Genomic DNA, 20,298 nt, shown 5'->3' on the forward strand with positions numbered 1-20,298 from the left:
TAATTACAATTTATCATGAAAATAAAATGCATATATTTTTGTATATACACATCAACAAAAAGGAGAAAATATTTTATCTACATTGATATTATTCACTAAGAAAATTAAGTTATTACAGTGGACACTTTGGCAATGGTCACTAGATCATAAATTGGGCAAAACAAAATACAAAAGTTATGGACCAATGGAGTTGATTACTACTTTATTAATTATCAACAATTGAATAGTTTACATCCATCAGTAATAATAACAGACAAAGAGGGATCACATCAAACACACCACACATCAACTATTTAAAGTCAAGCTCATTCATATTAACAATAGCATTAACACAATATACATCATATATAAACCAAACAACACCAAGTGAAGGCTGCTTTAATTTAAAGTAAAGCACATTCAGTGAGATCTTTCAGAAGTCCTTTGGGAATCATTTTTGTACAAGGCACCAGTGGGGGCATCACTAAATAATCACATCGGGATCTGAGTTTAAGGCAATTCAGAAGGAATGAGCTTCGCATGGAGTGAGTAGCAAACATCCATTGGTTGGCAGCAGTGTGAGGTCCTCCCCTGCTGAGAAAAATGACAAACAGTTTTAGAGAAAACCAAGCCAAGCAATAAAATAGATTATCGATAGTCTACATATAAGTACAGTATCAATTTGCTGCATAGAAGATACTGCATCGAATGTGAATTCAGTGCTTTAGCCGTTCAGGGGAAGATATTTACCTGCTTTGTCAAGAGTCCTGGAAATTTAAATTAAGACCAGTGATGGTTCAGGTACCAGATGGTGTCAGTGGACAGAGCAGGTCCAAAAAGTGGGTTCAGCTGGGCAAGAATTGCTATTAACCAGCTGGTAGACAGAAAGGATAGTAAGATCAAATGTGTCAATACAAAACGTCTCAGCAACAAAACCAAGCACTTAAAAACATATCCTTCACAGCTTGGTGATGTGGGTCATTTCCTATTGTCTAACAAAAGGTAATTCTGAAATTAGGCCTACATATTTCATGGTAAAACATCCAGCTGTTAGGATTATTCTACGCAGCCTCAAACTGAGGGACTTTGGGAAATGACTTCTCTTGCCTGCAACACTCTGCTTTGTCTCTGCTGCCCTCTTTTGCCCATTTGACACGTAACATGACACCGTATGCACACTTGCACCTAATTGTGAACATAAATATTTTATCAGAGGACAGCTATACTATGTATATGCAAAAAAGGACTAAGTCCAATGACAAGCTGTTTTATTGTGACACTAATGCACAAAAATCAATATGGAGTGACAGAAGGAATCACTGTATATAGATTGAATAAATGACCACTTGTGGAAATGGGGGCCTATATCTGTTGTATTACTTGGGTTGCAATCTAAGATTGTTTTCATAATCATTTTATCCACCGATTACTTGCTCGATTTTTTTTGCTCAAATAAAATGACAAAAAAATAGTGAAAAATGTCTTATAAATTTCCTACAGCCTGAGGGGACACCTTCAGATGTCTTGTTTTGTCTGACACAGCAGTCCAAAGCCCCAGAGTATTCAGTTTATCATCACATAAGATAAAAGAATAGCAGCAAATCCTCCCATTTGAGAAGATGGGACAAGGGAATGTTTCATATTTTTGCTTGACAAATTACTTGATGAATAATAGATTATTAAAACAAATGCCAATTTATGCCATAGCTGATATTCTAACAGACTTATTTTGGTTAAATATGTGCTATAGGTGCACATATATCTATATATGATATGTTTTAAAACACAGACTACCACAACGTAATATTGGAGAAATCCTGGTACATTTCCAGGATGATAATACTTACAAGAGGTAGCAACAAACTGCAGTTAACACCAGCATTGTGACTATCACTCTGCGGGAATGGGAGAAAAATCATTAAAAGTGGCATAATTTACATCTCAGTACTGCATAAATGGTTGTCAAATACATCATAGGCCATTAGATAGCTTGATCTCGTGATAGTGACAAATAGGAAAATAAGGGAAGTCGCATTAGGCACACTTTCCAGACACGGAGTGCATTTTCTCCTGAACTCTGTATCTTAATATAATAACATGTAAAATAAAGACTTATTGTAGGGAAATGCCAGAAACTCTAGCACAAAAAGGCAGTAGTAAGTATGGCCCTTCCTCCGACTCAAGCAGGAGGAAGGGCTGTCAAATTAGCTTCAGTTAGAGCTAACCAAAACTTTTACTTAAGTAACGTTAGCACACAAGGTTCCTTAAATTGTTCAGGTATCGTTGGGATTACTTATTTAAAAGCAAACGCTATTTTATACTCTGTAAGTCTGTTTGTATCAAACGAGAGTCATGGGACAAACTACAATCTAAAAAAAAAAAAAAAAAAATTTGGCTAGCTGAAAGCTAAAGTGAAGCTAACAAACTTACCCTCTGTTTGGTCCTTTGGGAATAAAGAGCGGCACTACTCCTCCAACTATGGCCCAAAACAGGGTCACCACAGACATGGCGATCACGAAACTTAGTTCCGCCATGGTGGGGCTTTGTTTAAAACCAAGAATATCTCAGGAGCACGAACTTCTGACTTGGGGTAACTTCTCCTCTGTTCATCTGCACCCGATGGAAGATTAAAAAAAAAAAAAGCAGCACGCATCACATGACCATTAACCAGAGAGGGGGGCGGTGACACGGGTTCCTGTCTGCACTAAACACTCATTTGTAAAGCGTATGTATGGTTAATGCCTGAACTCACTGATAAGATGCAACAAGGGCCAATATGGGCTTTTTTTCCTATGAATCAGCACACTATTTCATGCCATATCAATATTTAAGTTTAGAACAGTTAAAAAAAACCGAAGATTGGCCGGTAAAATATCAAGATTATGAGAAATTTTCTTGGATGGGGAACATGCTGTTCGACTGCCTTAACAATAGTGTCCAGTTTGTGTGAAAGAGTGACACCTATTGTTCATTTTGTAAAATCACACATTTGTTAGTACCATACAATACCAAGTCCGTTATCAAAAATTTAATCAAAACTGATTTCATTCCACTTATAATGCAACTTTTTCCTTAAAACGCACGTAGCGTTTAACTCAAACATGTACTTATCCATTTTTAACTAATTATGATGCTCATTTGAGTCCAACCCTAAAAAAGATGAGCAGTTCAATCTGTGGAAGATACATTTATGAACCCACCACTAGCACTTTACTCAGGCAATCAGCAGTTTCCTTGAATGTCATGCTCTAACAGATTTCAACCAAGAGCACTTCAGTGAAATTCTGTCATATCTACCTAAATATCACATGCAGACATCTGCATTTCGGGCCTGTCCTATCATCTCTCCAGCTCAGTTGCTGACATCCTTACATATTTCAAGAATCAAAGGATATGAATAATCAATACCGGGCCCCATACACTCCAGCACTTCTACTCTGTAGCATGTAGGTCAAAAAGAAGAGCACAAGTTAAATTATCAAAAATTAGTTTCTCTAATCCAGCACTGGATTCAAAATTGGTGCTCTACAGTGTTGTGTATGCATGTGGACTCTTACACCTTCCATAATGACTAAAATTTTATGACGGGCGAAGTAAGGTGAAAAGGATCATGGCATTAGACTACTTCAAATAAGGTGTGCATGTTTGAAATAGAGATTCCTTGACCTACAAATACAACTGACATGATGGAAAGACAAAATCATTCCCCCTCCACAACTAAAACATGAGACAAATTGAGGTCCATTTATACAGTTTATTGATAGCAAAAGATCATTTTTACTCCTGCATCTTCTCAATGGTCTCCTCCTTGTATTTGCCCTTCTCCTTTCCATCAGCGCGAGATTTGGCCTTGCGCTCCAGGATCTTCTTGCGGTCCTTGTCGAGCTTTAGCCTGGTGATGACCACCTGCAAAAGGGAAAACTTTTGGTAAGTAAACAAGTCATCAAATACCTCGATGGCAGTGGAACCAATCATGTAAAGAAGGAAATTATGAAAAATAATCGGTGTAAACCAACTCCTTAAAATAATATTACAGGCATGTCCTCAACACATTTCTAAAGACTAGACTAATTACCAGTGGACGTTTTGCTGTAGTTATAAGGCTGCTGGTCAAACAGACCTCTTCAGTGGATGTCTAAGAAAATTACTGAACAGTTATGCAATCAGTATAACAATACAAGTATACAACGTGTTATCTGTAAAAGCCCTAACAGACATTACGCCCTAGACTTCACTGAACATAATGAAGTGATCCCTTATGCTACGGTAGAACTCAATTTTTTCCTGGTATCAGTTAACAGTTAAGTGTGTTAATATAACTGATAATCCCTCCCGTTAACAGTTCGGGAGGGGTTATAAAAGCCTTGCATTTTTTATAGTTATTTTATAGTAATTTAATGCTTGAGTCATTTATTTGCATAAAATGCTATGTCCCAGCATTACATAGTTCATGCTGTCAATGGAAAAATAACCCACTTCCATCAAACACTCTAAAACTCAGTCTTTTTTTCTTCTTTTAAACAGTGAATATTAATATGGCACAGTGGGAAAGCACAGATGTAATTATGGATAGTCATTAATTGTGCCATGTCCAGTTCCCCAGGTGTTGTGCGTGCTGGTGAAACTGTATGGCTTATACTGGAACTCAAAAATAGTATGGAAAGCTTCATCATTGCTATTAGATTGACCTGTGCCCTTTCTGCAAAGACATGTCAAAATGGTCTACTGGCTGGTCTCCAATGCTGTACTGGCAGGAATTGTTGCAAAATGTTGGTGTGCGGTTTTCATCAATCCCATCTGGGTGACTATCCCTTGACAGCTTACTCACATCCCAATATTTATATACCAGAGAATGTTTTGCTGTGATTTAAAAAATAAATTAAATTAAAAAAATAAATAAATAAAAAGCCACAGCAGCTTGATAGAAAAGAGGGGCAAACTTAAGGATTGGCAGGTTTCCTGCAGTGATGTGAATAATAAAATTGTTACAGGGCAACAGTTCATCCAACAGGCCTTTTTCATAGTAGTAGTTTTGGCTTGACATAGTATGAAAATCCCAGGTATTGATTAAACAGATCACAAGGTCTTTCGTGAAAAAAGCCTCTGCAAAAGCCCTTCAATAAATACCACCTCATTTCAAAAACTAGTTTGGTTGAACTTTTAGCAGTTTTATGGGTTTGAGGCTGTATTTTAAATGTATGTAGTTCTGGACTACATTATACTGAAACCTCTCTTATTTTGTTTGCCTCATTTACATATTTAAATGAGCAAAAACTTTAGAAACACCTTACAATACAATACAATGTTTACTACACTACAGTCTTAAAAATTGCCAAAGAGTTTAATTACATTGTCACTGACACTCATAAATTCAACACTACAAGATTAACAAAGAAAGCATCTCGTACAAGGCTGTTCTAGTGAACTGCATTACAATGTTAAGTGGTTTCTACTTTTCTGGCCACTGTGTACTGCCCATCTTTATCAAAAATTCATAACTGTTTACATTCACTGTTTTAATAAAACTTTTCACAGACACTGAAACTTTGCAACGAAGCTGAACTTAAACTGTTAAAATTGTGGTTTCCATTACTCTGTCCATAATATATTCAATACCATCTTGTTAACCTGCGTGAGAGCTCACACTTGGGAAGAACTGTTTCTCTCCTTTGCTGTACTTGTATATTCCAACAGTTCTAATTTTATTGCAAACTACAACAACATTATTTTGCAGTTACAATAAACAATTTTTGCAAAGTAACACTGCTCTTTTAATGTACTTTCTTTTCAATCTGACATAGTACAACATGTCCGTAATAACTTGTTACATTATGGTCAGATCCATGAAGTGCTTCCTATTTATTAACAGCCTTCATAATGTTAGTGAAAACAGAGTTTCTTCGGGTTTCAATACTTTAAATTTAAGACTTTTAAAGACCTTTCTTAAGACCATTATGAATGCAATTTAAGACCTATTTCGCATCCATATTGGCAAAAAAAGTACCAAGGATATAAAGGAAAATTGGTGTCCCAGAATTACTTGCAAAGTAAATGATTTTACTGGAGTTGCAGGAGTTAACATTATTAGTTCAGAGTGGGCCGTGCTGGGTCGGGACTTTGGTGATGATCGTGATGTGGATACAGAACAATATTGGTTGATGGCAGGCACTGGCTGGTGGCTTTTTATGATGGCTTTATGTTTTTCTGACTTACCATGCCACTCTAACACCTTTATACCCCTAGTACCCAATTTGAGCATTTTCTTGCACGAGGTGTATGGGGGTTCAAATTCGTTATTTTCACACACACCACACAGTGACACACTAGCCGTGTGTGCTCTGATAAATTCTGACAATTTACATTAGTGGTTATTGATTTCATGTTGGTCTCATTTTGTAGTTTTGTTATAGCGTTATCAATACAAATTTTTCCCATGAACACATTTAAGCTTACTCAACTTTAGAGAAGTAACATTTTCTATATAATCCAATCAATTCTTAAGACCTGTGAAACTCGTTTTTAACACATCTCTAGGACCCACGGAAACGCAGAAAGTACGCAATCACTATAACAAACAATTACCAGTCAAGTACACCAACAAGATTAGGTCGGGAGCAAGAGGGCTCAAGTTTAGATTATTTGATGGATCTAATGGAGGCTTTAAGTGTAGAAACCCGTCGAGAACTGTTGGTAAAAAATGTCCCATCTTGAAGTTTCAGAGAACTTGAAAACCCTGAAGAAACTGTCTTGCACATATGTATGTAAATGTGGTGGACAAAACATTAGAAACACTTCAATATAATGCTGTCCAATACACCTGCACCACTAACTACAGACTATGATCACCACAGTTGAATCTACACCAAAGGACAGTTAATAAAAACTGGTCAATGCTGTATTACACGTTTTTCGCCTGGTAGTATACACTCAGTTAAAACTATGAACCCAAGTGTGGTCTGACATTTTCAATCTAATGCTGAACATGTCACATTGCATCTCAGTGCTGCCCTCCTGCTCCCACCTCCATTGCAAACTGCTTGTAAAGAAAATTTTTCATTACTTCAGAGGCAGAGTAAAAGGAAAACAGGTATAGGTCTCCACAGGGAAAAAGGTGTTAAACACTTAAGTTTGCACTTAATAGTTTTGATGACATGCCAAAAAGGTAAAAGAACATCTCTGTGAATGGGAATTTTGACAGGTTCACATTCAGCTTGTTTATACAGGTTTGCCTCCACTCTCTTCCCTTGTGTAACCTACACTGTTAAACAATTCTAGATTCACTTTAACACTTCTTTCTTTTTTCCATCGAGGCAGACACACCCATTTGAGGATAAACAGAAATTTGTCTCACCTTGCTGGGGTGGATGCCGACATGGACTGTGGTTCCGTTGGCCTTTTCTCTCTGCACACGCTCGATGTAGATGACATACTTCTTCCTGTAGACCTGCACCACTTTGCCAATCTGCTGGCCTTTGTAGTGTCCACGGACAACCTGTTTGTAAACACCGCAAAAAAGTCAAGCATGTGCAGCTTACACTTTTTATACCAATTATGACAAACTTTCAGCAATCCTAAGTACAATACCTGGACTTCGTCATCTTTGCGGATGGGCATGGACCTCACGTTGTACTTCTGCCGGAGCTCCTTGGACAGGGGGGAAGACATAATCTTCCTCCTGATGTGTGAGGGGGCATTGAAATGCCTTTTGCGGTTCTTACGGCGGGAGGAGGTTACAAATGGATTCAGCTTCATGATGCTGTGAGCAAACAAGACATACAGGATATTAGCCAGCTGACATCAACTACATTCTCAGCTTAGAAATGCTGCAGTTGTTTGACACATATCACTCTAAACTACTGAAACGTGATTCCTACAAGCACAACTGGATTTAGGAGAAAATCGAGTTAAGCTATGAAACTTTAAGGCTAGGAATTGAACGTTTGCATCAACGTAAGTTTAATGCTTAGCATTTCAGTTTTGTCTCCTGGATCACGAAAAGCATCTTCGTGCGACCAAAATTGCAACAGTTTAACACACTTCCTACGTTTTAATTTTTGAAATTTCAGCTAGCTTCAAAACTGAATGCTAAGCTAAATAACGCTAATGTTAGCATAATATAGCAGACAGACTGCAGCGATGGTTTTCCCGTGCCGACATTAACTCAGTAATATCGTTAAGAACACTACATACTAAAAAGAAACCCCATTCACTGTGAAGGAAGCCGAGCATTAATCGCTAGCACCAGGAATCGAGCTCCTTCATAACCCGTAACCGACATGCGGATACCTGCCAGACCTAACAGGGGGACCAGACACTATGAGGTCTTATTTACTCATCAGTCATCCATATGTGTTCAATATTGACCTTCTTTTAATTGTGACAAGGTTTAAAAAGTGTTTGGGTTTTCATACAGATTCACAGTGACATTAAACGGAGGATGGATGGTGATAACTTTCGTGAAATTATCTGCCAGGAATGCTTACCCTACCCTTTGCTCCTCTATGGCCGGCGGAAAAGAGACTCGCTATGTACTTCCGCTGGCATTAGTTCACACTCAAGTCTCGCGAGATGTTCACAGACAGACGATAAAAAACAGGAATAAACGATAAACATAAAACACGAGCACTTACGTTTTAACGTTTTAGACACCGCTGCGTGTAAGTCTTACATTCGACTTATGGGGTTATTTTGAAGCTTTTTGTTCATCTTGCCTTTTTTATGGTCCTGCATTATTACACGAATTAAAGTTCATTAACATGAATGTTACTACCCTCCTTTTATCTAAAAAGTCTTCACTGCTTTTATTGGGCTACTGCTTTTAATTTCTGTGGCATTATAACGATAGTTTGCTGTCCATTTGATATAGGCTGTTGCCAAAAGATGGCGCCAAATCCAATTAATCAATAACCTGCAACTGAAAACAAGTTTTGTATATGATTCATCAAGTTTTGGCCTATGTTCATCACACACTGTGCTGTTATACTTTTCTTTCATCTTAGGACGAAGAACCGATGACATTATCGCAATGCCAAAGTAGAATACACGTAAATGTCACGCCAAAGCGTAGGCCTGTCGTTTTACTATGAAATAGAGCCTAAATTCCTGGCATTCCAAAAATTCAGTATAAGGCACCAACTGAGCAATTGTGTTCGGGATTGGTCTTAGCTACATCATTGGGCCACTATGATAAACAAGCACGAGGTGAGGTGGTGGTGGGTGGGGGGGGGGGGGTCATACCGGCAGACCACTTAAGCATTGACCTCCCATCTGAGCAGACAGAGGCGACCCCCTGTCCTGCGCTCGCCGCAACTACTACATTGACCGAGCGAACCACCGACACACAAGCGGAGGCGCGCAGTTTCACCGGAGCCCGCTGCCTGCCCGCCCGCCTGCCTGCCTGCCTGCCTGCGCTGTCTGCCTGCCTGCCTGCGAAAAGTGATGCTGTCATAGCCCCCTGCGCCGCGGACAGAGAGCCTCTTTCCCCTCCCGCACCCCCCTGGTTCTTCTCGGGCTGACCGTCGCGGTGGCAGTGCGGATGTGGAGCCCGCAACGCAGCGCTTTTCACCCGTCGGCAAGCATCGGAGGAGAAGATGAAATGTTTTTCCCGATATCTCCCGTACCTCTTCCGCCCTCCGAGCACCATCCTGTCCTCCACTTGCCACACCGAAGGTAGGGTGGGACGCCGGGGAGGCTGTCAAGGGGCTGTGAGTTGCTTACTTTGAGCGAGCGACATGAATGTTTAGGCTTCTCACTCTGTCCCTGGCACATACAAGCGTATATGTGTGCAGAAGTTAGACCGGCCAGTTGTGGGGCCGCATAGACCGGTGCAGATTAATCACAGTTCATGAAGTTGGAGCCGTTCTCAAATCTAGATACGGGGCGGATGTGAAGATTACCGATGCAAACGACTGAAAGCATTTATATTTGGGTGATTGTGTGCCTGTCTGGTGTAGAGAGCAGCCCTCCTGGTTTCACTCGTTTTTCTCTCCTGAAAGATAAAGCTGTCCAAACACAGACCTACAGCATGCCAAGAGAGACACTCAGTTTATGGAGTTGCATGACAAGTATCTGTATTGCCCCTTACTCTTGGTTTTCTCATTCATTTCACCCATTCACACTCAGCTCAGTTATCCCTTAGGCAACATGCATGGCAATAGGCCTTTCTGAGGCAATATCAGGCTACAAATCACTCAATTCAGAGGATGGAACTTCCTCAAAACGCCAATACCTTTTCCATCTAACACGCCCAGTCCATACAGAGTTACTTCCCTGGAGTTGTAGAAAGTTAAAATGTTGAATTGATAGCAATAAATGAGCTCAGAAGAGCTGGTCAATTCATCCTGCTGATTGTGCTGTCAGACCGGGTAGCCCAAGAGCGTCTGCGTTTTTGTATAACCAACCATTTACTAGGTCATAATGTGGAGACTGAAGCCTCTGCATTATTTAGCTTTGCATGGTTGCCCTCCTTCCTGTGCGCGCTCTGCCCTCAGCCCTTTGGCACAGGAAGGAAGATAGTGTGGTACAATGTACAGTGCAGTATGTTGTGGTCATAGTCAGGGCCCTTCACAGCCTGTTGAGCTGACCTATATACTGTATATGATCAGTAAAGAGGTGAAAGACATGAAAGGCATTAAAGCATGTTCACCCACTCACTCAGCCACTCACTCACTTACATATTCTTCTGCTTCATCACATCCATTACCTTGCTCTCCTCCAGAATTTGACTCCCTGTTTTCTCCCCTTCTGAGCAAATTTCTCATTGATTAGCCATTTCAAGTATAATTAAATTGCTCTGGATTTGTTGGATGAATTTAGGCTACAAGGTTTAACAGAGAAAGTGTATTTATTGACAAAATATTGCATACAGGATACAAAAAATAAAAAGCACTTCATATTACACAAAAACAGGAATTAAAACAAAAGAACACAGTCGAACAAAACTAAAGAATAAAGATTGAAGATGATTTTTAAAGCACTATCAAAAGTTTCCATGTCTTTATATGGCTTAAAGCGTGCAAGAGATGTTGGATTTGTAAGAGAAAACTAGTCATGGATTTAAAGAATTTACATTTTAGAGAGCAAAAAATGTATTCTTCAAAATGTGAAAATAACTATTTTTAAGAAGAACTACTCTTATGTTGGAAAATTAGAATTATGTCATTTAAAACAAAAGTGTAAGACTCATTAAAGAAACTAGTATATGTCTCAGAGTGTATATCTGTGACATTTTCATGATGACATTACAAAGGTAAAGTATTATCTTAAAGTACTCAAATTATTATCCCCAATGACCACTGAGCAAACTCTAGCCAATGAAGAAGACTTCAGAGATTGAAAGCTCTGTAAAAAGTTAGTAAGCGGGGCTTGAGTTTTGTCAGAGTACTGTTTCCAAGGTTAAGCATGAACATTCACATGAGCGTTGTCTTGTACACGTGGATATCTCGTAGGTCTCTGCCTCTGTTCCTCAAGCATGTAAATCAAAAGAAACTAAACATGAGTTCCTAGATGTTTAGAGGTGAGGTCAACAAACACAATCCTTCCCTCTCTTTCTTCACACTCACCCCCACTCTCTTAACTCGGACTCTCAGTCCCTCTGCACGAGATAAGGGAGTGGTATCATAGAGGAGGTGATAGATCAGTGAACATGGAGCTGCAATGCTCAGCCACAGTAATATGATACATGATCCTGAGCTGCTCTCTGCGTGGAGAAATATGAAGCAGTTGTAAACAGAGAGCGAGAGAGAGATGTTGAATCACATACGCTGGAGGCTTAGCAGAGTGTGATGACACAGCAGTTGACCTTCGACGTATGATGTGTAAAAATGACACAGGCCATCTCCTCTGCACGCTCTCTACTCCATGTATGTGTGTGGAAAAACGTAAGAGAGAGTGGAGGTGTGCTTGCATACATCAATGTGTGCATGTGTGTTTACATTGCATCGAAGCCTCAGTGGTTGTTTACGATTGTGTTTGCACTTCTTGTCGTGACCTTGTTACCGTGTTTTGCCCCGCCATCAGACCTGCTGGTCTTGAAGAAGCTGGTCGGTGCACCACTCTAGGCCTCCTTGTTCCTCTCAGGCCCCCTCCTTCCCCCTCTTCAACATCTCGCAGCATTCACGTCCGCTCCAGCTGAGCAGAGTTCACCCCAGGGAAGATGAGTGTGCAGTTACCATGTTAGTGGAAAATATATTATATAAGCCCTGGACTGGACCACAGTCTGTGTGTGTGTGTGTGTGTGTGTGTGTGTGTGTGTGTGTGTGTGTGTGTGTGTGTGTGTGTGTGTGTGTGTGTGTGTGTGTGTGTGTGTGTGTCCTCTTTGTTTATCTGGGCCATTGTAAATAGCAGTGTGCCAGCATCACTTGGACTCACCTGGGTCCAGTCTCTGAGGGATACACAGCCAGCTTTTGACTCTCTGTGCCTTTTAAATGTGTGTATGTATTTGGGTCCTGTTTAGGTTTGCATGAGTCTCTGTGTTGCTTTTATATTTTTTTGTGTTTTTTTTTTTTTGTCTCCTTGTGTTCTCTTTTCTCCAATTTCACGTCAGTCTGTCTGTTGTGGTGTGATGGATTAAGTCGTAAAGGTTTCTGATGGGTGTGTGTTTGTATGTGTGTCTTACTTCTGCTGTCATGTGTTTGAGTCAGGGAAAATGTGCGTCCCCAACTGACACCTTGCCACATCTCGCGCTGCCATCAATCAGCAGAACCAGTCCTGCCTCAGCTTCCTCGTCTTCCTCCTTCTTGTAGCTGTAGCGTCTGGGGAATCTCTGTGATACATTATTTGTTAGAGTGGGACAAAAAGAAGCAGAATAGAGTAGCAAATATTTATGATCAGATCTGTGACAAGGAATTCTTTGTGCTTAATGACTATAGTTGACAGTTGTCCTGTCTTGTGGTGTGTGTGTGTCTTCATATATGTGTATCTCTGCATTTAGCATAGAGTGTTTTCTTTATAAGAAGAACAGTGAGCTTCTCATGGCAGTGCCTGAGGGGGACTTCTGTCAGCATTTTGACAAAGCGTGACACTGGGTCGGAGATTTGTGGGCGAGGAACAGAGCCTATGCTGGTGCGTATGTGTGCCGTTATCATACATCCCCCCGTGTTGTTGTTATCCTGACAGACACCCACTTCACAACTCAGAACACACTCCTCATAGTCGTCCCGTCCTTGCATGCCACTGGGGACAAACACTCTACATACGCATACTCACATAAGGCATCCACACGCTCGCACATGTGACTGTTCAGTCTAGTTTGGTCAGCTTTTCTGTGCAGAGGGTGGGAAGATGGGGGAACAAACGGGTGCTAAAAAGGATACCAAAGAGAAAGGGCGGGATGAGAAGAAGTGGCAGTTCTGAAAGACGACTATGTGTACCTTTAAGTATTTAGGGTTGTCACTGTAGCCTAGGCCAGTCCTCTCCGGTCATGAGCAGCTACTGTTTCATATTTCACCAACCTGCGGGATAACATGTTGAGAAAGAAACTGTCCTTACAGAGGTAGTCTGCAAGGATTACAATCACAAAATAAAAGATTTCTTTCTGTTTTTACAAAGGAACGATATAAGCAGTATTATTACTATATTTATTCGTAAGTGACTTCTCTTCTCTTCTTTCTAAAATCTATTTCTGTTTGCAGGGGAGAAACAATGATTAGACTGTCAAGGAGCTAAGGAAAGTATATTGGTTGTTCTGCATCATTTTAGCAGTCATATGAATTCAACCACACTGTCCTTATAATGTAGTAAACTTTAATGCGCTATTTCAAAAATGTATAAAAACAAAGGATCAAGTGACTATGTGTAATATGAAAGGTGTAGCTTGTGGCGACAAACCCAAAAAGAATAATCACCCGACTCTGAAGTTATGCAGAGGTCTATGGAACTAATTTAGCATCTTTCAGCTCCATGTTTTGGTTTTATGACCCGCAGCTTTACTGTTCTGGTTCACTCTCAGCGCTCTCATGAGTGTCGTCTCCAGACGCTGCAGATAGCTGTTTTAGCGAACAACCTCTGATAAAACCACTATATGCTACCTGCCCAGCCTCAAACAACAAAAAAACTAAATTAGCTACTAGCTGGTGAACATAGTGGATCATTTAGAGCCAGATATTTTTCTCCTGCTAATTTTTCTCTGTTTCTTACTTGTTGAGGGCATTGTATTTTAACAATGTTGTGACAAAAGCTTTATAAAATGATGATATGTCATGTTGTGTTTACAGCTTGTTGTGACACTCGCAAGTGATCAAAACATCAATTAATGCAGGTTTAAAGGACCATATGGTTTTTCATTTTTTAACTGAGTATGGCACAGATCCATAACATAGGACTTTTACTGGTGCCAGTACTAACTTTCGTAAACTGATCATGTATCGGCCAGATGTGATTTGTCGAACCCACATTTGTATATTCTAGTCACTGTTGTTCTACAATTGTAGATTGTATAAAATTTATAAAAGGTTTGTATAAAACAATTTTATAAACCTTTTGGTCAGGGTACCTGTGTGATGGGACCTTGGGATTTGTTATGCCCCTGTGGTGAAGCTCCTCACTGGCTTCATGGCTACATCTGTACTGTATCAGGCATTTGCAGTACATGGTCTGATATTTGTATGATACAGTGTGTACCCCCCTGAGGCTAACAGAGGGAGCTAGCAGAGATGTTACATGAAGTGGGATCTGGCATTTCCAAAGTGGTGCAAAAGGTAGAGAAATGAAAACAAAATGTCAAGTTTAGCATTATTGATGGGTAACATTTACATGTTTAAACATTAGTTTAGTTACTAGCAGTTTCTCCCCTTCATTGATGAACGAGAAAAGGTGACAGAAGGTTCATAGTGATGAAGTATGTACCTCTGGGCTATACAATAATAATTTTCAAAATGAAATGAAACGAGGGGAAACAAATGGGCGCCTGGAAGGAAGAAAATCAATATAAAAGCTGATGGTATGCTTTGGAAAATGGTGAGCAGCAGCATGTTATAAAGTGTAAGCGATGTATAGTGGGTCAAAACCTTTCCTTTGAATCCCAACAGGTGGATCTCAGGAGCCTATGGGAACTAAAATGAATGTGACATTCTCTTCAACAGTGAGACGAAAACACCAAAAACAACATATCAGTCTCTTTGTCAAACAGCACTCATCCGCAGTCTCACTTTAACAAAAACACTGCCTGCTGGGTCTCTACAGTAAGTCTACATGAAAACAAGGAAAGAAGAGAGCAACTACAATATCACCGAGACCCCCTTCACTCTTACAGCCTCACAGGAGGTAGTTTATCATTACAGCAAACACAGTGATGCAAGTCTCATTCTCTCTTTCATTCATCCCTGATTCACAACATGTAGATCCAGTGTATATGTTTCACCTTTGGCCTGTAGCTTTACAGTGAGCCTCAGTGTTTTGACCCCCCCTGTGTTATACAGCATCGACTAAACCCCTGTTGGGAGCTATAGAGCCTGACAAAGAGGCTCCTTATCGAGCTGGACTGCTGGGCCATTGCTCTGGCTGGCAAGCTGCAGCACAGAAACACAGCTACAATTGGGATTGGGGTATATATAGAACATCAGGATGGGCTTCCTCTTCCTCTCAAGCTTCCTCTCTACCCATTTGTCTCTGTGGTTTTATAAAAGGTCCTGGTGGATTGAGTGAGACAGGTTACTGCAAATAAATTTGCAGCGCCTTTATAACATTAATATATTAAACCCTGAACCCTGAAAAAGTCCCTACATATTGGCCTTTAAAAACAATTTTAAATCAGTCTTTGGGGGCAAATGTAGAAATGAAATAAACAATAACTGAGACACATTATTTCAATGTGATACAGTATACTGTATATTCTTAGATGAGGTGGATCAACTTATTTGTTTAGAAGCAATACTGTTTGAAGGCTCTCCTGTTGTAAATAACATTGTTTCTATATTGATCTCTTTCCTTTTTTTTTTGCATTACAATACAATTAAAATTAGAATAACTCAAGCTAAGGTATAATAAGGGTTCAACATAGCCAGAGGATACACATGGATATAAAGCTTTCGTTGTTTGCATCACAGTGTTTTTCTGTTGTGTGAAGTTAGACTAGAAGGATAGACTAGCTTTGATGAAACCTAAATGAGGTCATGCAGCATGTGGAAAAGAGGATATAAAGTTGATAAGAAGAACAAATAGTACAATAATGAAAACAACGTGTTACGGCAACTGTACACTTCTGAAGTAATGCCACAGAAAGAAAAACAAATTATTTTAATTCAATAGATGTTTGACTTTAGGCAGATATACTGAAAGTGTGTGCATTGCAGCTGTATTTAAATTATCATGTGTGCTAGGAGAACATCCTGTATATACCAGAATGCCCGGTATAACATAGTTTCCCAACAAGGGTTACTTGTACCCCAGTGGGTACTTCTGCAGTTATGTAAGGGATCGTGGAAAGGCTCCGTTAGTTTGGAAAAAAACAGAAATTATGATTATGATGACTTTAACACCGTATGCTGTGATGGAGACTATTTAGCAAGGTAACAAGCAATGATGTTGACATATATAGCTACGAGTAATCGATAAATGGTTAAGACATTCACCTTATTCCACTCTGAGTGGTAGTAGCATAAGTATGGACTGGACCAAAAACTGAAAAAAACAAAACAAAACAGACAAAGCTTTAAAAAAAAATCACAATATCTGCTTTTTACAGTATCCCCTTTTATATAATTAATACTGTTAAATCAAATAATCAGCATTGTTACATTAACAATGGATCGAATGACTACTTGTATGTGAAAGGAGCTTGTAGTAGTGAACCCACGGAGAATAATCAGCGGTTGTCTTTCATCTCATTGTAAGAATTTTCCAGCCTGCAATGTTCTGTTTTGGTTAAGTCTCTGTCATCAATTGTTTTCAGGCACAGCAGGCAGCTGCTTTCAGCGAAAAAAGGTCTACATAACGAAGCTACCTGCCCAGCAGCAAACGACAAAGTCAGAGACTAACCAGTGAATGTAGTGGAGCATTTAGCAGCTCGTCAGGAGGAAAAAAAGAGCAAAAATTGAAATGAATATTGGACTAGATTTGCTGGGTAGCCAGACACACAACTCCAAATGAATGTTAATGTTGCTCTGAATCTGCTCAATGTGTAAATAAGCAACAGTTTGCCAATAAGTTGATTATTGCATTTGTTCACACCTTGTTTATGCTGCCCCCAAGTGTCTAAAAATCAGTTTATGCAGGTTTAATTAACATCTGATTAAAATTTATTTCAGATTAACACATTTGGAGCATGAGCTGTGGTGTGATTTACAGAAGACAATAAAGGCTGACAACGGCTACTCTACATCATATGTCTATGTTCCATGGAAAGTAAAGGCTGAAGTGAGCAAGGTGCATTGAGGAAGTAGTCTCATGACACTTTTCTTGTGGGAAAATGAATGAGTAACACTTCCCTCCATAAGTGAGAACTGTGGTTGTACTGGGCAGGTCCCAGATGTAAAATGTGTAAATGTTATGAATGTAATGCAGGGTGTTCCTGACAAAGAACATGCATTTTCTATTGACTTTCTCAGGACAGATAGAAGTTAATAAGAAAATAAGATTATAGATAGTAAGGCAAGAGAGCACAGAGCCCCAAATGTTGGTTCCCTCTCTCATTTCTCAGAGCCCCCCTGATCGGGGTAACATTGGTGTTCCCTGGTGGCGGGGTAGTGGGCACTGCCAGAGCAGGTTTCACAGGAGCCCTGAGACAGATTACCAAAGACGCACACTGTCCTGACTCAAGGCCTCTAGGAGGAACAGACAAGATGGTCTCAATTTCATTTCCTCTATTGGTTCCACCCCCATCATGGCTTTGTAGGATAGTCAAAGGGCAATGTATAAACACACACACACACAAAGTACAGTACAGTTTTCCAGGTCCTGAGTCACCGCTGGGGGTTTATCTCAGTTGCCCATAGAAACCCAACCATACCCACGGAAACGATGGCTTGGATCTCGCTTTAGGTGCCCTTTCGTAGTTTCCCAGCATAGTTTTTCAATATCCCTCTGAAAATAGCCATCCATTGTTGCAGAGTCATCACAGTCCTGCTTGTACAGAATAACCGAAGTAATACGGTCGATATGGAGCAGGGATCAAAACCAGAACACAGTCTGGAGCAGAGAGAGACACAGAGAGGCACTTCAATACTCATCATGCCATACTGTAGTGAAGGCTTTTACTGCTCTGTCTGAATGGTGCTCTACAGATGAGACATGGCACTGGATAAATAATGTAGCTCAGTGCTACTGTATGAGGCAGCAGACAGCGGCAGTATATGAAGCACCAGCCTGTCTCTCATTTCTGTCTCTTTTTCACTTGCTCTGCCACTCCACAGCCCCTACCCCAACACACACACACAAACATCCACACACCACACATACAATGTACAAAACACAACTCTTTGAATGGATAGATGGCACATGATCCCACATGATGAGTCATAAATCCGCAAACCAATTCTCTCTCCGTCTACCTCAGGCTTTTTACATTTTTGTGTATCTCTAATTAGACTCCTGATATTCACAATTTGTTATAAACAGCATCTATATGCACACTTACACTGATTCACTGATTCAAAGGAAGTTGGTGGAGTTCCCCTCTGTCAACCTTATTAGTCATCAACCAGGCCCATTTAAGTCGGTATAATACTCTATAAACTACTTGTAAGATTCAGGAAGTAGTGCTTACCCCAAAAAAAACAACACAGTTTCATATCAGCAGTCATACATGTGTACCATCACATGTTACACGAAGTATAGAACGCCTTTCTTTTGTCCAATCTTGTATGTCTTCCTGTTACCTTTGGAACTCAAGTATTATTGATGAGGAAATTAGTGCTAACTTGTCTATATCTGCTATTTTATTGTAATAAATACTTTCTTGTAATTAGTAGTTTAATAAATAGGCTCTTCCTTGAATTGAAAACAAAGCTCATATATTGACAAACACCATATGGCCATTTTTGTATTAAATTATCTTCTAGTCTCTGTTTGCCAGCAGGCTCCAGTCACATAAAGTTGTATCTAGGGAACCAGTAAAAATGTAGTCATTTAATTGCTGCTAAACTTGCAAAGCCCACGGTACTGTATATATTCCAGACATATGCAAATTAAGAAAAAAATCACATGTGACTTGACACAGTGTAAATTCTTTACAGAGAGAAAGGGTTTTCGGGTCACGTCCCTCGCAGTAGTCTGCAAAAGGAGATTAAATTGAGAAATCTTATATTAGTGGCTAAACTTAAGAACACAGAAAACTATTTGGCAAATGAATCCTGTTAATTGTCTGTTTTGAAAATGTTAATGGTCTGTTTTTAGTTAATTTGATCCCTTTTAATGTTTTGGGGTTTTTTTTTCTTGCCATGCTAATAAAATGGGCTCTTCGGATGGATATGCTCGACCACTTTGGTTCAGACTGAAGTATGTCAACAACTATAGGATAGATTACCATTCATGTCCCCCATAGGATAAATTGTATTAATTTGGCAATCCACTGACTTTTCCTCTTCCTCAGTCCTGTCAAAATTTCACTCTCCAATACTTTTGTTCAATCCCAAATGCGTATAAAGCTAATGACATTCCCATCTTTAGCTGTAATTTGTGTTTAGTGTTGCTAGCCTGTTAGCGTACTGATCCTAGCCTTTAGCCCAAAGCACCACTGTGACGAAATACAGGCTCACAGAGCCACTAGCATGCTTGTAGTCTCTAGTCTAGTTAGCATTTAATTGTTTTATCTGTTTGAGTGATTTTAGCTGTAAATACTTCACCTGAATTAGAATTTCTCCTATTTGGTTAATTAAATTTTCTCGGCAAAGAGCACCTCTTGACCAGCTTTGTCTCACTGGAACCTAACCAGATTAAAAATCCCGCCACTGACACCGTTAAAATATTCGGGTTTAACTTCTCCCTCTCCTCCAGTGGGATTAGTGGCAGACGTGACTGAATGTGACTCAGTGGGATCAGCCCTTGTTATCGCATTTGCTCGAAATATTCACAGACAGCCTCAATAGATGAGGGATCCCGGAGTGATTTCAGTCAGAGGACAAGGAGTCCAACATTTAAAAAAAAAAAAATTAGTGCAGATTTTTCCAACCCAACCAAATCTAATAAATCTGATAAAAACTTTGGATCACAATTTGTGAAGATCTAGTCACGTTTTGTTAAAATGCATAAGCAGGTACATGTCATTTAATGCAACTTTTACAAAGAGAAAAACAATTTATCTGAAATATCCAGACTGAGCATTCATTGTCCACTATCCCTTAACAATGACACAAAAATTTTAATATGAAATAAATGTTAATTGAA

General features: G+C 39.7%; 3 protein-coding genes across 6 annotated transcripts in view; 1 reads left to right on the top strand and 2 right to left on the bottom strand.

Annotated features, from left to right (window-relative positions):
* Positions 1-185: 185 nt before the first annotated feature.
* atp6v0e1 (ATPase H+ transporting V0 subunit e1) lies at positions 186-2,649 on the bottom strand. 2 transcript variants are annotated; one of them, XM_040119090.1, is made up of 4 exons: positions 2,410-2,649; positions 1,827-1,874; positions 730-853; positions 186-570 (listed from the first exon to the last, which is right to left on the bottom strand). In XM_040119090.1, exons 1-3 carry the CDS (start codon positions 2,511-2,513, stop codon positions 760-762), a joined length of 246 nt encoding a protein of 81 aa, XP_039975024.1. In that variant the 5' UTR covers positions 2,514-2,649; the 3' UTR covers positions 186-570; positions 730-759. The 2 variants fall into 2 exon arrangements, with proteins under 2 accessions (XP_039975024.1, XP_039975023.1); XM_040119089.1 differs by having other exon boundaries at positions 186-573.
* Positions 2,650-3,713: 1,064 nt separating this feature from the next.
* rpl26 (ribosomal protein L26) lies at positions 3,714-8,590 on the bottom strand. Of its 3 annotated transcripts, none has more exons than XM_040120619.1 (4): positions 8,463-8,590; positions 7,564-7,735; positions 7,331-7,471; positions 3,714-3,885 (listed from the first exon to the last, which is right to left on the bottom strand). In XM_040120619.1, exons 2-4 carry the CDS (start codon positions 7,729-7,731, stop codon positions 3,757-3,759), a joined length of 438 nt encoding a protein of 145 aa, XP_039976553.1. In that variant the 5' UTR covers positions 7,732-7,735; positions 8,463-8,590; the 3' UTR covers positions 3,714-3,756. The 3 variants fall into 3 exon arrangements, with proteins under 3 accessions (XP_039976553.1, XP_039976554.1, XP_039976555.1); XM_040120620.1 differs by having other exon boundaries at positions 8,468-8,579; XM_040120621.1 differs by lacking the exon at positions 8,463-8,590 and adding an exon at positions 8,170-8,258.
* A 670-nt stretch (positions 8,591-9,260) lies between these two features.
* The window catches only part of ppp2r2ba (protein phosphatase 2, regulatory subunit B, beta a), a 47,832-nt gene continuing 36,794 nt past the window's right edge, over positions 9,261-20,298 (top strand). The window contains exon 1 of the mRNA XM_040120431.1: positions 9,261-9,648. Coding sequence (XP_039976365.1) covers positions 9,570-9,648 — 79 coding nt within the window. The 5' untranslated portion in view covers positions 9,261-9,569. The remainder of the gene's footprint in view (positions 9,649-20,298) is intronic.

This window comes from Xiphias gladius, chromosome 23, assembly GCF_016859285.1.
Source record: "Xiphias gladius isolate SHS-SW01 ecotype Sanya breed wild chromosome 23, ASM1685928v1, whole genome shotgun sequence".
NCBI lineage: Eukaryota > Metazoa > Chordata > Actinopteri > Istiophoriformes > Xiphiidae > Xiphias > Xiphias gladius.